This window comes from Bufo bufo, chromosome 6 (assembly GCF_905171765.1).
Source record: "Bufo bufo chromosome 6, aBufBuf1.1, whole genome shotgun sequence".
Taxonomy (NCBI): domain Eukaryota; kingdom Metazoa; phylum Chordata; class Amphibia; order Anura; family Bufonidae; genus Bufo; species Bufo bufo.
Window position 1 is genome coordinate 164,563,044 of NC_053394.1, and position 17,511 is coordinate 164,580,554.

Genomic DNA, 17,511 nt, shown 5'->3' on the forward strand with positions numbered 1-17,511 from the left:
CAGAACTACCCATGGACTACAGATTACGTCCGGCCAATCAGAGGCTGCGCCTGTGGAGAGGCTTTGGCCTCCTGCCTAGAATGGACCTATGCGCTGAGAAATGCAGGCTCCGACTATGATTGGCTGGAGCGCAGGCCGGCCCAGCCCACCGGATGTTGCGAAGGCTTCGGCAGGACCTGCTCGCCCCGGAGGCGGGTTTTGGTATAATGTTCCTATTGGTCAGTGGTCGGAAAGAGGCCTCATTTGATTGGCCAAACATTCGTGCAAGATGATGGAGGGCTTCCCCGGTCTGTTCGTTCCTACAGATCCGCCACCATCACTTCCCTCGGCACCGGGGGTTCCGGCGGTTGTCTCTGGGGGTACAGTTGGGTTCGGGGCAGGTAAACCTCATCCAGTGTCTGGAGCGCCCAACTCTTCCGTCCCCGGCCCTCCCCTGCCGCCGCCGCCGTCACTGTCCACAGTTCCTGCTGGGGAAGATGGAGCCCGGCGGTCGTCTGGTCCCTTCTATCTGCTTAGAGAGATGCCAGGTGGGTACTGCCCCTGCTGTGTGCCCGGTGACCAGCTGTCAGCTCCTGGGTCCTAGTGGCACTGACGATGTCATCCGTCACACTGAAAACACTGCTGAACTGGAAAATGGCACAGAATGGGGAGGGGTCACTGACCTGTTGGGTATGGTTGTCTCCAGGGTGGCAGGGGGCTTCCTTGGCAACTGTCATATTGGGGCATCCCAGGTGGTGGTGTGTCCAAGGTGGTTGGAAGTTGCTAGTTGGTTTATCCCTGATCTATTAGTGTTCTGAGGTCTAGCGGTGCCCCCATGGTGGGTGTCGGGGCTTCCCTGGCATACTGCTGCCCCCCGTGGGTGTGGGGGGGCTCCGATCTGAACTGGCTTCTTACACGTGGCCCTTGTCTCTTTCCAGGGCTCTCCGACCTCACCGGCAGCGTTAATCTTATTCTACATTATAATCTGGAACATTCATTTGGGAAATTCTGTGGCAAGAAAGTCAAAGAGAAACTCAGCAACTTCCTTCCGGACCTCCCAGGTAAGAGGTGAAGACGGGCAAATAAACGTGGTAGAGGGAGGAACCCCGCTCAGACCCCCTCTATTAGCCAGGGAGGAGAATCTCTGCCATGGATTACACGGGTGGCCCCTGACTCGCTGCCATCAGAGGAAGGTGTTTTCTTACATTTTTCTGCCATTCCTACCAAAGGGTTTTTCTGCTTTTCTTTGATGGGACCTGCTCTTGCATAGGGACTTCTGAGGCTGATCCTATTTATAATGGAATTCACCCAAAAGTGATCTCCTTCCGTATTCTAGAGACATGTCGGGCGTGCCATGCATGCTTTCTGTATGATGGTCTGCGCTGGGCCAGATATTAGATATTATGTGTCCTATACTCTTCCCCCTCCCTTCTCTCATTGATAGAGATAGCAGAGGTTGTACAGAGAGGTGGGAGCATCTTACACTGCCTGTGCTGTGAGGACAAGAGAGCGTGGTCACGCAGACTGTGTATACAGAGACAGCGGTCAACCTGACAAGACCGCCCACTGGACTCCTAAGCCCGGAACGAGCTGGGATCAATACAAGTTAGGGTAGGGCTCATTCAGACAACCGTAAGAAAGGGTCTGCATCCATTCTGCAATTTTGTGGAACTGGTGCGGACCCGTTAATTTCAATGGGGCCGCAAAAGATACAGACAGCACACCGTGTGTTGTCTGTATCCATCCATCTGTTCCGTGCCTCCGCAAAAAAGATAGAACATGTCCTATTCTTGTCCCCAATCACGGACAAGAAATAGGCATTTCTATCATAGGTCCGGTCCGCAAAGTGCGGAATGCACATGGCCGGCATCCGCGTTTTGCGGAGGGACCGCAAAACGCTTACGGACGTCTGAATGAGCCCTGATACTGAATCTTTTCCCACAAAAATATCAATCTCTTCCTACTCTATGCCATGCTGTCCACAGATAGGACTGTGTGTGCAAGGTGATGAGTTAATTTTAAATGCTAAAATATTGCCCGCCTGCAGCCACCACTAGAGGGCGCTTACAGACTCATTGATTTCAATGATGGCTGAATCTGTCTTCATTACTTTGGACCTGTCGCCTCTTCTGACCCAGGGCTTTTTTAGTAACTACTTGCATAACTCGTAATAATACTTCTGAAGCATCTATGAATGTTGTGCCATTCTTCTATTATTCCTAATATAAGTCTAGGAATGAATTGCTAGGAGTTTATAATATAGGTCCAGCTGGGTGGTTACCAGTTGGGAATGTGTCCCTGCATCCTCTGGCAGCACTGGTTGGATAGTGTCAGACTATGCAGGGACATCCTCCAACTGGTAAAACCCAGTTGGACCTTTATTGCAAACTGCTGAAAATTCATTCATAACCTTCTAGTAGGAATAGTAGAAGAGTGGGACAACATAGATGCTCCAGAATTGTTATTTCTCGATGAATGCAAGTAGTTGCTAAACAGACTTGTCCGGAGAGGTGGCAGGTCCTCTCTAAGCTGTAGGCAGCCAGAATTTAACCCTCTGTGCTCCTGTCCTCTTAGCAGGAAGTTGGCCTGTTCTATGCACCACAGCTGTCAGACCACTTCTGTAACCCTTGACTGCGCAAAACGCTCTGGGGACGATTCTGCCCCCCTACTGCTGGGTCCTAGGTGGCCAATTGCGCATTGCTGGTGGGGAGGCTAGTGGGCTCAGAAAATGACCTGTGCTTTATGATGTCCAATGCTGTAAGTAATTTTGGGACTTTGAATTTCTCACCCCCTGTGTAGGTATGATCGATACCCCTGGCTCTCAGGATAATAGCAGTCTACGATCGTTAATTGAAAAGCCACCCATCTGTGGGAATTCTTTCACTCCTCTGACTGGTGCACTACTAACTGGATTCAGACTACACGCAGGCCCGGTGAGCTATGCCCTTCATAGAGGAAGTGTGTGTGCTGACCAAGATACCAGCTGTGAGACTTTTCCTGTCACATGCCATTGAGATGCCCATAGTCTACAGCAATGATTCCCAAACCAACTGGTGACCCCACTGGAGGATTCTCCATATAGAATACATGGCACAAGACCATGTCAGTCATGTTGTCCAATGAGATCACCTCTGTCGGGGGCGTGATTGGCCACATACATGTCATCCGTATGGACAACCTGTCCACCCTGATCCAAAAAAAAGAGTCCAAATTTATTATGGACATATGTCTTGCTGCTTTGTATAGGCCATACTCCCTAAAACGCTGTCCAGTCAAATGCCTGACCCCTCCAGCCATCCCCAAAATTAAAGGGGTGTTCAGGTTACATAAAATTATCCCCTTTCCACAGGTTAGTGGATAACTATTAGATCGATGGGGGTTCTACCGCTGGGACCCCCACCGTTCACAAGAACAGGGACCCTGTACACCCTGCAGCCCCCTGAAATGAACACAGTGGCCGGTCAGGCATTTCTATGAAAGTTCTGGAGATAGTTAAGTACAGTGCTCGGCTATCTCTGACACTCCCATAGAAATGAATCGAGCTGGTAGTACTCCAGAGACCTTGCCACTGAACCCACTTTGGGAACCACTGCTGTGTAGCAGTGTCCTACACGTAGGTCTGAGGCTTCTATCATGCTCTGACCCAAGTATATGTAATACACCACCTTCCAGGTGTCTGAAGTTCTCTCTTCTCGCTTCTCCAGCTTCCAGAACACTGTCGTCTGATGCACATACAGCCTCCAAAGAAAAAGAATAAGAAGCACAAGCAAAGCAGAACACAGGAGCCGGCTCCTCCAGGTCCGTATAATGCAGTACAATGAGTGTGTGTTACACATGGTGTGTGTGTCTCCTCATCTCACTGTTCCCATATCTGCTGCAGAAACCCCTTCAGACTCCGACCACAGGAAAAAGAAGAAGAAACAAAGAGAAGATGATCCAGAAAGGAGGAGGAAGAAGAAGGACAAGAAGAAGAAAAAGGTAGGAGGGATGTGGTTGGGCAGAGCAGTCAGATCATAACCTGGGGGAGACAGTTGCAATTTGGGGGCCGAGGCCACACAGCAGACTCATGACTGTCGCATATGTCTGTCAAGTCACTAGTTAAACATTACTGTCCTGGGGTGGGGCCTGACAGAGCATGGTGTAAGACGTGCGTCCCGGAGCTCCTGCTAGGATCCTGACATCCAGCCTGTCCACAGCAAACCACCGCTGTCCAAGTTGCCCCCAAGGGGACATCTAGCTCCACAGAGGTGCACTCCTTAATCAGAGGCCAGCAGAATGCCGAGAAAGGGCAAAACCTCAGATGAAACCGGAGCAGGAGGCACGGATCCAATATGGCGCCGACGAGGAGGAGAGCGCGCCTGCTACAGCGCGCCAGGAGATAGCAGCGCGCCTGGAGAAGTATGCACATAAACCTCGAAAGAGCTTGAAGGAGAGGTGGGGAGATTCGGAGAGGGCTCAATCTGGGTCAGAAGGGAAGGAGAGCTCATCAGAAGATCAGCAGACTGGATAGCTGGGACCCCTGCACTATAAGCAGCAATATAGTGCAAAAGCACAAGGTCAGGAGGAGGAGACAGCAGAACCCAATTTGAAAGATGTAATGGCTGCCCTTAAAAGTCTGAATATACAATTTGGTAGCCTTAAAGAGGACCTTTCTATCATACGTCATGATCTGCACAAAGTGGCAGAACGCACTACTGAGGTAGAGCGAAGGGTGTCAGAAATGGAAGATGGAGTCAAACCGCTCCAAAAAGCAGCCAAAGTAACAGCCAAAGATATCGCTGCATTATATGCTAAAACAGATGACCTTGAAAATCGGTCACGCCGGAATAATATCAGGCTTGTTGGGGTGCCAGAAAAAGCGGAGGGCATGAATGCTACCGAATTTATTGAAAAGTGGATAGCTGAAAAGTTCAAAGACCAAGGCCTATCGTCCTTATATGCGGTGGAGAGAGCACATCGCGTCCCTACAAGACCGTTGCCTTCTGGACGCCCACCTCGCCCAATCCTAGCTACTATAAAGATAGAGGCACTATACTACAGCGATTCAGGGACCACTTGGAGCTCACGATAAACGGTGTACAGGTCTCCATATTCCCAGATTATTCATCTGAAGTACAGAAGAAGAGCCCGCTTTGTGGAAATAAAAAGACTACTCCGTGGATTACAAATACAATACTCCATGATGTTTCCAGCCAAGCTGAGGGTAGTCTCCTTAGGATCTGCGCTGTTTATCGAAGACCCGGATGCTGCACTACAGTGGCTAGACAGGAATGAACGGCAGCTCAGAAATCAGAACTTGGACACCTGAAATATCCACCGAGTGAGTAAACTCAGTATAATTCCATCGTTGAGATTAACGTTCCTACTGTGGACCTAAAAGGGACTTCCCAGTCATGTGATGGGGACGTCCCATTGCAGGAGCGTGAGTAGTGCCGTTGTATATGTACCGATGCGAGCTTTTAACGCACCTATGTACGGGACTGAAGCTTGCAGTAGAGATTGTTGGGCTAGGTTTTTATGGTTAGCCTATGTTTTGAAAGTATTATTGGAAAATCTAAAATACATTTTGTTTTCACGGAGGGGGGGGGGGGGCATTCTGGTATCAGCATGCTTATATGGAAGAAAAGGCTGTTTTGGGATGGGAAAATGTGGACAGCTGGTAAACACTTATGTAAACGAATGTAATGGCGTCCATGACTAAAGTGATTAGTGGGAATAGTAGAGGCTAACAAAAGACATGGCATAGTTAGGTATTTATCGAGATGCCAGCCCGCCATCTGCTGCCTACAGGAAACACGTATGACCAAATCAAAAGTGCAATTTCTCCAAAAATCTTGGGTTGGCTATTCTGTGCACTCGGTCTTCTCCGCATATTCCAGGGAAGTGAGTGTACTTGTTAATAAGAATATACGCTTTGAATGTATACGGGAATTTGTGGATGTAGAGGGGAGGTTCATATGTGTCCACTTTGCGACTTTGCCGCTGAGAATGGTGCTGGAGTTTATGGCGGAATATCCTGACTTTCCAGGCTTTAGAGTTGGGGATTTTAATAATGTAATTAACGAAGAACTAGACAAGTGCGGAGTGTCAACTGGAATGGAAACCCGCTCTGGTAGATTACTGAGGGAGGTGGGCCTAACAGATAAATGGAGGGAAATGCACCCTCTTGCTGCTCTTCCACGTATATGTCTCCTTTCTAGGATTGATATGGGGCTGGCAAACATGCATATGTACCCATATGCAGAGTATTCACGAGTCTACAGGTTCCGTCTGACAATATGGGGGATAGGGCAGTTTTCTATTTAGACACAGCCAAGGCCTTTGACAGTGTGGAATGGCAAGTATCTGTGGTGTACGCTTCAATATATGGGGTTCGGGCAAAGATTCATATCTTGGGTCAAAGTACTCTACTTCTAGTCCCAAAGCAAGATTAGGGCAAACGGGGGTATGTCTAAGGGATTTCAATTGCAGCGTGGTACAAGACAGGGATGCCCTTTGTCGCCGCTGCTGTTTGCACTGGCGATAGAACCATTGTCTCCTGCGATACGGGGATTTTGCTATGGAGCAGTACAAAATAAAGTGGCGATGTATGCAGATGACACACTGCTGTTCATAGGAGATACATTCATGTCTCTGCTGGCTGTAATGTCTCTCATTGGCAGGTTTGCCCAACTATCGGGCTTAACAATTGATTGGCAGAAGTCTGCACAAATGCTTATAGATGGTCAGCCAAGATCGCAGGTGGTACTAGATAAAAATATCCCATGTGTAGAAGAGTTCAGATATCTGGGTATTAAAATATCCCCTAGAATTAAAGATTTTGAGGAATTAAATCTTACCCCCCTGTTAACGAACTTTCGTAATAAAGGCAAGGCTTGGTGCAAATGACATCTATCAGTAGTGGGTAGAACGAACCTACTCAAGATGGTTTTGATGTCTCAGCTTTTGTACATTCTACACAGTGCCCCAGTCTGGCTGCCAATGGACAGGTTCAAAAGGATTGACTCGATATTTAGAGATATAATATGGCGTAGGGGGACAGGCTAGAATAAAGCTCGAGACACTACAATACTATAAAACGGAGGGAGGCCTAGCGGTTCCTAATCCCTGGGTGTACTACCTTGCAGCTCAAGGCTAACACTTCAAAGGATGGCTAGAATTAGAAACCTCCGATATATAAAAACCACCTGAAAGGTAGAGACCCAATGATGCTACTGGAGGGACTGGAAGTGAAAACGGTGCCATCAGAAATTCCTATAAGACTCGCAATGTATTCAGTGTGGCAAAAGATTAAACAGTTGAGAGGAATTACGGAATATACCCCAATATGGCAAAATCCAGTATTATCTGAATTCAAATCATTGTCAGGATTTGAGGAGTGGAAGGACAGAGGGGTGATAAGAATGGGTCACCTCCTGGAGGGTGGAGTGTTCAGATCCTTCACCAGTATTCAAGGAATATATGGCATCCCTCACAGGCACTTTTATCAATATCTGCATATAATACGATGATTAAGAATAGTAGCGTAATGGCACAAAGAGACGCAGCGTTGCATCTGATTGTTTCGGGAGGGGAAAGAAGGGGGATGATATCTCTAACATATCGATTTGCTACTAGATAAATACCTAGAATCTCACCCACTGATTAGAATGCATAAATGGGAGACAGATGTGGGTGAACTCACGAAAGAGCAATGGGCTGAGGTCTTACTGGCGGTGCCTGTGTCATCTTTGAGTGAAAGTGGAAAGCTTTCACAATTATTTATTATCCAGAGTGTACCAGACGCCAGTGTTTTTACACCGAATTGGTCACAGATTAGATGTTAAGTGTCCTCGGTGTGATATAGAACCTGCAGACTTGATACACATGCTATGGAAAAGCGCGGTCCTGACTGTATACTGGAGAGAGGTGACCGCTATCATACAAAAAGCATACTCCATAAATATTCCACAAGACCCGAAAGTGTGTATCTTAGGCCATGTATCAGAATTGGGTACTGAACACGTGTTCAAACTGGCTATAGGCAGACTACTGTGTGTGGCTAGGAAGCTGATGGTTCAGCACTGGATACAGGCTGAGCCTCCCTCAATCGGGGAATTTAGGTGCAAGGTCAACACCATGATTGTATATGAAAAGGCAATTTTCCAGAAAAGTGAGGAATATGGATTATCATTTATTGGCAGCCCTGATTCTCATTTGATTCACCTGACTGCAGCCAGGGACTATTCCACCATTATAACCCAAAGGAACTTTCATCTTACCCGGTAACTGACTTTTGCTCTGCTTAGCCCTGTTGTACCTATATCACCTGTATCTGTAACCTCAGACCACTGTATATATTCTCTGTGTATATTGTTATATTTAGTGTGCCCTTAAGGTGATTAAATATATAATTTAATCGCGTGCTATCTTGTATCTCGATCACGAATCCCCACGTCCGTGTTTCGGCCTAGTTATAAGCTACCGCTGGTTGGTTTCTCACCCTATATAATCCCATTAGTGGACCGGGCTTATATTAAACGATAAGCTGGTGCCAGATTTCCCGGGCTTAGAATGCGCTATTTCACTGCGGAAGTGTAAAGGCTCTATCAGCTTGTTGCCTCTCTGTGCCCGCAAGGACAGGAGGTGTCGATGTAAACTGTACCAAACTGACCTTACCTGCTCCTCTGGAGGGTGTAACGTCACGCTTTGGTAACGTCGGGTACCTGCCCAGCGAGGCCATCCTGAGCTATGCGGACATCAGACTCTGGTCTGGCAGTACAATTTAACCCTTGAGTCGTACCGGAAAAAGCTCAGGAATTTGCAGCGGGGTTCTACCCAGAGCTGGGCCGATCACATGCGGGCCCTGCTGAGAGCGGTCGACCAATGGACCACAGGATTGGAGCTCCCACCGTCCAGCAGCTGAAGGAGCTCATCGCCACAGAGCAGTTCTTGTGGAATTGCCCGGAGGACCTACAGCAGTACCTCCGCGACCGGAAGCCAAGGGGGCCTCTGCAACCGCAGCCCTGGCTGACGAATACAAGAACAGGACTTCAGAGGCCAGGAAACCTGTCAGCTGGAGAGGGGGTAAGACGCACGCTGCACCTGCTACCCCTGCCCCTAGGCCCAAGTGGGCACCGGCCCTGGCTTCACTTTCCAGGTCGGTGGGGGAACATCGACTTTGCCACCTGTGTAAACAGCTAGGACACTTCAAGGCCACGTCTCCCCAGCGCCCGAGGGACCCGTCCCAGTCATCAACCCGGAAACCGTCTACTGTGTTGTGTGGGTGGGGGGTCCCTTGACAATGTTCAACCGGTCACCGTGGGCCAGGCCATGGCCATAGGACTTAGAGACACCGGCACTGAGATGACACTGGTACGGCCTGAACTGGTGGCACCCCATGATTTACTGCCCGGGAGATCCCTTACTGTCTCCGGGATTGGAGGAGTAGAACCGGCGCTGCCTGTCGCCAAGGTTTACTTGGACTAGGGCGCCAGTCAAGGAGTAAGGCAGTTGGGGTATCCGCAAATATCCCCGCCAGTGTTTTGCTGGGGACGGACCTGGGGCGGCTTGTGTCTAAGTACGTGGCCGCTGACACCCCGAGGTCCGATTCCCCAGAATGTGATTTAATGTCCACCCCTGATGATACTGTGAATGTTCATAACATGCCTGTTGATGGGGAAGTGGGGGTGGGGGATGTAATATGTACCTCTCCCCTCAGTGGGGAGGGGATCATTCCTGCCAGCTGTACTGAGGCCCCAGGGTGTGGCCAGCTAGCCTGCTGGAACCTGTTGTCCTTAGGTGTGGCTACTGAGGGGACAAGCAGGGGCAGACAGCTGCGGGGGAGGATGATGCAAATTAGGTCAGGGCTGTCCTAGGAGAAGTAGGGCTGCCAGGTGAAGCCTCAGTGCTGGGTCTCTCTGCCACTGGGATGTCAGAGGGCCAGGTTAGTCTGTCTGGACTGGCGACTTGGTCGGAAGCCGAGGGGAAGCAGGCACTACCAGCGGTGGCAGCGGCCATAGCTGCTATCACACGCAGTGGGAGTGCTGGGGCTCTAGTGGCTGCCGAGTCAGATGGAGACCAGGAGACAGGTCCCGGGACCTAACAGGGGACATGGCAGTCTCTTCTATTCTGGCAACGTTCAGTCAGGAGTTTCAGGCAGCATTAGTGTCTGACGCCAGCCTGAACGCTCTCAAGGAGCAAGCGGAACAGCCCCCCTCGGACTCGGACCTCGCCAGAGGGGTGGCCTAGGGACTGACAGCTAGTGGTACCCCATCAGTTCAGGACAGAGTTGTTGCGGGTTGCGCATGAGATTCCGATGGCTGGACACCTAGGGGTTGCTAAGACAAAGGCCAGATTAGCCCAACATTTCTACTTGCCAAAGATAGGGGCCGATGTGGTTGCCTACTGCCGTTCATGTGTCACCCTCCTGCCAGCGTGTGGGGAAGGCCGCCGGCGCCCCAAAGCCCCACTGGTAACGCTGCCCATAATTGAAGAGCCTTTCAGGAGGGTGGCTGTGGATCTGATTGGACCGCTGTCCATTCCCAGCAGCTCAGGGAAACTCTTCATATTGACGGTAGTAGATTATGCCACCCGATACCCGAAGGTGGTAGCCTTGTCATCCATTCGGGCCGACAAGGTGGCCACCACCTTGCTGGAGATTTTCTTAAGAGTGGTCTTTCCCCAGAAAATGCTCACCGACCGGGGGACCCAGTTCATGTCGCAAACACAGGTGCAACATCTGGTGACCAGCCCGTACCACCCACAGACCAACGTCCTGTGCGACCGGTTTAATGGCACCTTAAAGCAGATGCTTAAGATGTTGGTCGACTCCCACGGGAATGACTGGGAGTGGTACCTCCCACATCTACTGTTTGCCTACCGAGAGGTCCCACAGGTCTCTACGGGGTTCTCCCCCTTCGAGCTCCTGTACGAGCGACGTGTGCGGGGACCCCTGGCTCTGGTGAAAGAGGCCAGGGAGGGAGATGTAGCCACCCCTGGAGTGTGTCATCGAGTATGTCATGCGCTTACGGGACAAGATGCAGGCCTTGTCACAGCTGGTGCATGATAGTATGGAGCGGGCCCAGGCCGACCAGAAGCGATGGTCCGACCAGAACGCTTGTGAGAGGACCTACCAGGTGGGTTAAAAAGTATGGGTACTGGTCCCCGTACCTCCAGGACAAACTTCAGGCGGCCTAGGAAGGCCCATACCTCGTGCATCAGCGCCTCCATGCCGTGACATACCTGGTCACCCTGGACCACGCCCGAGCAAGGCAGAAGGCCTTCCATGTGAACATGATGAAGGCACATCATGAGGGAGGCATGTGCCCTCCCTGTCTGCAACCTCCCAGAAGAGGGGGAGGAGGAAAACGTTCTGGACATGCTCGCCCAGGTGACGGCGGGTGGGTCCATCGAGGATGTAGAGGTGGGCCAATGGCTCTTGAAGAACCAATGGTCCCAGCTGTGGGCCATCCTTCACCCCTTCCGGGAGTTGTTCAGCAACAAGCCCGGAAGGACTGAGTTGGCCGTCCATCACGTGGACACCAGAGATCACCCCCAAATCCGGTGTTCAGCATATCTGGTTTCCTTGGAGGTGCAGCAGCACATGCACCAGGAGATTGACGAGATGCTGAAGCTGGGGGTCATCCTGGCAACAGTGCTCGGGCTTCACCTGTGGTCCTCGTCCCAAAGAAGGACCGGACCTCCCGGTTCTGTGTGGACTACAGGGGACTCAACGCTGTCTCAGTCACCGATGCGTACCCAATGCCACTCATCGATGACCTGCTCGATCAGTTGGCCGGGGCCCAGTACCTGACCATCATGGATCTGAGCCGGGGGTACTGGCAGACTTTTTTTTTTTAATTTAAATCAGATTTTTTTTATTTTTTATATAAAATGCTTTTTGAGGAAAATATATTACCATCCAAAGGTTATTCCGTCATGAAATAAAGATTCGTTTTTTTAATTATGTAGAATAAGGCTGTATATGTTTAATTTTTTGGGTAAATAAATTCCATGAATCCATTCACAATGTCATGCTCTTCCAGAGGTTTTTGTAAGATTATTGGGCAGTTTCTCTGCATACAAGATATTATCACAGATGCTTGGTTTACTTTTGCAGTTCTCAAAACTGAATTTGACTCAGCAGAGATCACATGCCTCTTCTTCACAGCAAAAATGTTATAACCTGAACAGAGTTGAGAAAAATACCTTAATCCTAACTTCTACAAACCTATAAATGCAGAATCAACCTAATCAAACTAATATGAAAAGTTGTTATTCTAAAAATCTTCATCTACTTGCATATTATAAGTTATACCAGCAAGAATTAGTCTTTATGTAGAAAACTATGATTTAAATCAAGCCTTACTGACTAGTGATTTAAATCAAATCCACCCTGATTTTGCGCCCAATTCCCAGAGCATCAGCAATGCTGCGCTGTGCTAACAGGCCCTCTGAGACAGCCAGCTGCGGTGTATGTGCCACACAGGAAATACTGCAAAGTCCAGCTTCATCCATGCCTTTTATCTTCTTTTTGGCACCGTCACGGACCACAACATGAACAGAACTTTTAGGAATTGCCCAAGTCTCAAGCATTTCCTGAAGGATGTTTGCTATTGCTTGACCAGTGTGAGAGCCTTAAAATGCCTTCGCATGGAGCATAACTTGTTTTAGAGAGAATTCATCATTAGAGATGAGCGAATGGCCATTATTGATTCCGCTACCACGGACCACAACGGAATTCGGAATCCATATCGGGATCCTCCACTAACCGGAAGCCGAACTTTAGACGCCGAACTTAAAACAGAAGTTCGCTCATCTCTATTCATCATCTATCCACTGCGACACTGGACTCGCACGGCAGCTCCATATGTCAGCGGTGAAGCGGATGGCATTCTTCTTCACCTGCAACATGCTTTTTAACGGTGTCATGTATTTGTGGTAGGATTACATCAGTGACATAGTGGCGACTGGGAATCTCGTACTTTGGCTCTAAAACATTAACAAATCTTCGAAAACCCATGTTATCCACTATTGACAGTGGTTGATCATCAAGAATAATAAACTGAGTAAGCGCCTCTGTTATTTGTAGAGCTCTTGGGTTATCTCTTGAAACTTTTTCTCGTCTTGCTAGGGTTTCCTCCAGTGTTGGACGCCGACCACTGCTGGTAGAAACAGCAGCAAATTCTCCATGCTCATTTTTATGTTTTATTTTTAGGTGTTTTATAAGATCGCTAGTATTATATGAGTTAACTTTTGCACCTCCTCTCGATATCTTGCATTCTAAAATGCTTCCACACTGCTGACATTTTGCTGGCGGCTCTGTGCACTGAGAGGATGCAATAAATAACTTTCTTCACCTTTTTGGTAGTAGTAATGTACAGCACATTTTAATTCAATTTAGTCATAGGGGAGATTTATCAAACCTTGTACAAAGAAACAGCAGCGCAGTTGCTGATGGCAATGAAAAAAATTAAAGCTGGAGTTTGGTTGCTATGGACAACTGCTTTACTTTTCCTTTGTACAAGGGTTAATAAATTAATAAATGGGCATATAACAGTGTTTCCCAACGAATGTGCCTCCAGCTGTTGCAAAACTACAACTCCCAGCATGCCTGGACAGCCTTTGGCTGTGCGGGCATGCTGGGAGGAGTAGTTTTGCAACAGTTGGAGGCACACTGGTTGGGGAGCACTATTATATGCCCATCTTCCCCCCCCCCCGCCCCACCTTATTTTATTATTCACGGTTTGTCTGTTTTAACATGAAATGGAGAGAAATTAACTGAATTTCTCCTCCATTTCATGCACCATACCCACCTGGCCTGCTGTAATTCTTCCCATGTGGATGCACCAGAGTACTTGGAGGAAGTTGCTTTACCTTCCTCCCATTGCTAGGCAACCACATGGGACTTGGGAGGCGCCGCACAGAAGTCCTGCCCCACGCCGATCAGCTGGGACACGCTGCCGTCCCCACGCTGATCGGCTGGGGAGCAGTGCCGCCGCCCAGAAGACAACATGGGACCCGCCGTCACAGCCCCCATCGCTGATCATCTGGGACACGGGACCCGCCACTGCCACGGCCATGAGGTATCGGCCGTGGTATCTCGTGCAAATGTCCGGTATCGATACCGATACTGGTATCGGGACATACCTAATTATAACCCAAAGGAGCTTTCATCTTACCCAGTAACTGACTTTTGTTCTGCTTAACCCTGTTGTACCCATATCACCTGTATCTGTAACCTCAGACTACTGTATATATTCTCTGTGTATATTGTGTTTCTTCTAGTGTGCCCTTAAGGCGATTAAATATATAATTTATTCTTGTGCTATCTTGTATCTCGATCACGAATCCCCACGTCCATGTTTTGGCCTAGTTATAAGCTACCGCGGGTTGGTTTCTCGCCCTATATAATCCCGTTAGCGGACCGGGCTTGTATTAAATGAGAAGCTGGTGGCAGATTTCCCGGGCTGAGAAGGCGCTGTTTTCCCTGCGGCAGTGTAAAGTCCCTCTCAGCTTGTTGCCTCTCTGTGCCCGCGTGGACAGCAGGTGTCTGTGTAAACTGTACGAAGCTTGACCTTACCTGCTCCTCTGGAGGGCGTAACATCACGCTTTGGTGACAAGTGACCATACTGCGTCTCGTGAGCTCGACGTAGGTGACGTCAAGCGGGCACGAGGCGTGGTATTCGTCACAGGAGCTGTCCCAGCAAATTTGAGAAAACTATGGGAACCCTTGGCAGGCACAAATGTGCATGGGTGCTAACTCGGGTAGAAGAAGCAGCTGATGCCAGAATGGAGGGTTGGGCGGTAGGGAGGTGGGAGAAAGGGGGTAGTTAAGAGTTAAAATAATAAGTATACATGCCAGTTAACAACTAAGATACAATAAGACATATGTGGAATCTCAATTATTGTTGCAAATCAATTTTATTATATAATGTATTCTGTACATTTGTGTTGTACTCTCTTATGGAATCAATAAAAATTATCTGATTTTAAAAAAAAAAATACACAAAAAAAAACAACAACATTACTGTCCTAGAGGGGTTGGGACTTGCTCATGGCCGTAGTCCTTGTGGTTTGCTTTCTTCTCCTCTGGTTTCTTGTTAGTCTACCCCCTCTTAGTTGCACTTGTCTTCTGTGTTGCAACAGTTTTCCCACAATACAAACTTATATCTTATGCAAAGGATAGGGGATAAGTACCTGATCGGTGCTGAGACCGCACGGCCATGAGGTATCGGCCCGTGGTATCGGTCCCCTATATAAATGGAGTGGCAGGTTGAGCATATGTTGCTGCCACTCCGTTCTGTGGGACTTACAGAGGTAGCTGAGTCCTGTACTCTATCTTCCGCAGTCTCTTAGAGCGTTAATGAAGCGGCAGCTGCATGGTCGACCTGGTGCTCCGTTTGTATGGGGGACCCCAGAGTCCTGTTCTCATGATTGGTGGGGATCCACCCACAGGGCCCCATACCAGTCAGATACTTGTCCTCTAGATAAGTTTTTTTTTGCGAGAAAGCCCCTTTAATAGTATGCAGAGTTCACACATCATGTACTTGATGAATTTCCACAAGGAGGTGCCGTGTAATTCAAGGGAATGGGGTTTAACGGTCACAGATCTGGCTGTGTCCTAGCGATATGACATTACATTCTGATCGATGGGGCCGCAGAGACGCCAGTAAATATTATTGTAGGAATCATGAAAAAATTTACCGTATTTCCATTTAGGCCTCATGCATTTGCTCATATGTTTGGTCCATATCCGATCCGTGTTTTTGGTGGATCAATGTGGACCCATTCATTTCAATGTCCTCTCTGCGGCCACACAACAAAGATAGAACATGTCCTGTACTTGTCTGTGTTAGATAATTAGTCATCTAGTTATGACAGGTCGATTCCCCTGAGTTGTTCGGTTCCCTCTTTTAAAGTGAATATATTTACTTATATACATGGCTCCACCTGATGTTCAAAATGTGCATGTCCGTATAATGAGCCGTGTGCTGGTGGACACGCATGCTCAGTCACTCTCTCTTCTGGATTCTACACAAATGCTTCTACCCTGCTTGCTGTGGATGGAGCAGAGTCTGGGCACAGCAACATACAGAGAAGCTGAGAAGACTGGCAGTTGCCAGAGGAGGAGGAGTCTGACTAGGAACTTACTGAGGACAGTATTTACAGCTGCCAGGGTGGGGAGGAGACTGACTGGTGGTATCGTGGAGCAGAGGGTTGCAAGACATATTGTGTGCATGCAAGGGGCTTTGAGAGTTGTGGGCAGAAAACACAAATGGGTCATGTGACGCTGCCCGGTAGCCCACCTACAATAGCAAAGATTAGCCGTGGTGCTGAGGGGCACAGAGAAGGAAAAACATATGAATAGGCTGTTTCTTTTTATTTTTGGGGTGTTTGAAGGTTTCAAAGTAAATTAAAACGGCATTTAATAGTCTTTGAGGATTCTCTATAAGAACTGGATTCATGGGATAATCCCACATTTGGCAGTTCTCCCCCATAATGGCGCCCCTGATGTGCTCCAGTAAATGGGACTATTCTGTAGTTAGAAGGTGCAGCAGCTTCGCTTAATGCCTTTATTCTGAGGGTCCTGGCACTTGGGATCAGGAAGTAATGGCACATCTTAGCAATATACTGTGACGTCTTCTAGGAGAAGTTCTTTACCGCTCTTTCCTTGAAGTTCTTGACTAACTGGACTTTTGTTTCCTTCCAGAATCGCCACAGCCCGGAGCACCCCGGAGCAGGAAGCTCACAGAGTGGATTACGCTGAGAATTCACCTTTCTTTGTACATACGGTCTTCTGTCACTTTTATAGAATGTGTTCTTTTTAATAAAGCTCCCCCTGTCCCCTTAACTCTTTGTGTACCTATTCGTTCTCCTCTGCAGTTTACAAACCTTCCTGCACATTCACGTTCTGTCTGTCTTCTGAGAACCTGTCCGAGGCAGACATGCTGATTTCAGTGGTGTCGTGTACAGTCCGATGCCAGCGCTGGGAGGCAGGAGTCTGATATAGTCAGGAGACGTCTCTCCCTGTCCTCCTGCCACTGATTGACAGCTTTCTCCCTATTATTGTGCATGGTGAGGAAGCTGTCAATCAGTGGGAGGATCTTTGTTCACAATGCTTGTATCGTGCTGCGGCTAATAGCTGCACCATACCCATATGATGAGAAATTGCTTTCTTTGCATAATTTAAAATGTTTCTTCTTTCTGGAGGAGAGTTAATATCTCATCAGTCAAACCAGACTCCTTTAAATAGAAGAGAGGCCCATCTGTTTTGGGGGGGTCTTACCTGTACAGAGCCGGGTACTAGTGGGCCGGATGAGATGCTTTTGATGCAGCTCTGGGTGCTCCTTCTCATTGAGGAGATCCTTGTGGTGCACAGAGACTTATTTACGGGCAATAAGTATGCCAATGATGTTAATACATGCCAATGAGCCTCTAAGAGCATTACACCTAGAGGCTCCGCTCTCTGCAACTACCGCACCCTCTGCACTTTGACAGGGCTAGGTGTGATCACATTCACACTGCCTGGCCCTGTCATTGAAATGTAAG

The 17,511-nt window shown here is 48.6% G+C and overlaps 1 protein-coding gene across 1 annotated transcript; it reads left to right on the forward strand.

Annotated features, from left to right (window-relative positions):
- The first annotated feature begins 112 nt into the window (after positions 1 to 112).
- Positions 113 to 16,810, forward strand: MED19 (mediator complex subunit 19). Its single transcript, XM_040436388.1, has 6 exons — positions 113 to 527; positions 918 to 1,040; positions 2,779 to 2,912; positions 3,684 to 3,777; positions 3,860 to 3,957; positions 16,673 to 16,810. Exons 1-6 carry the CDS (start codon positions 269 to 271, stop codon positions 16,727 to 16,729), a joined length of 765 nt encoding a protein of 254 aa, XP_040292322.1. The 5' UTR covers positions 113 to 268; the 3' UTR covers positions 16,730 to 16,810.
- The last annotated feature ends 701 nt before the right edge of the window (positions 16,811 to 17,511 follow it).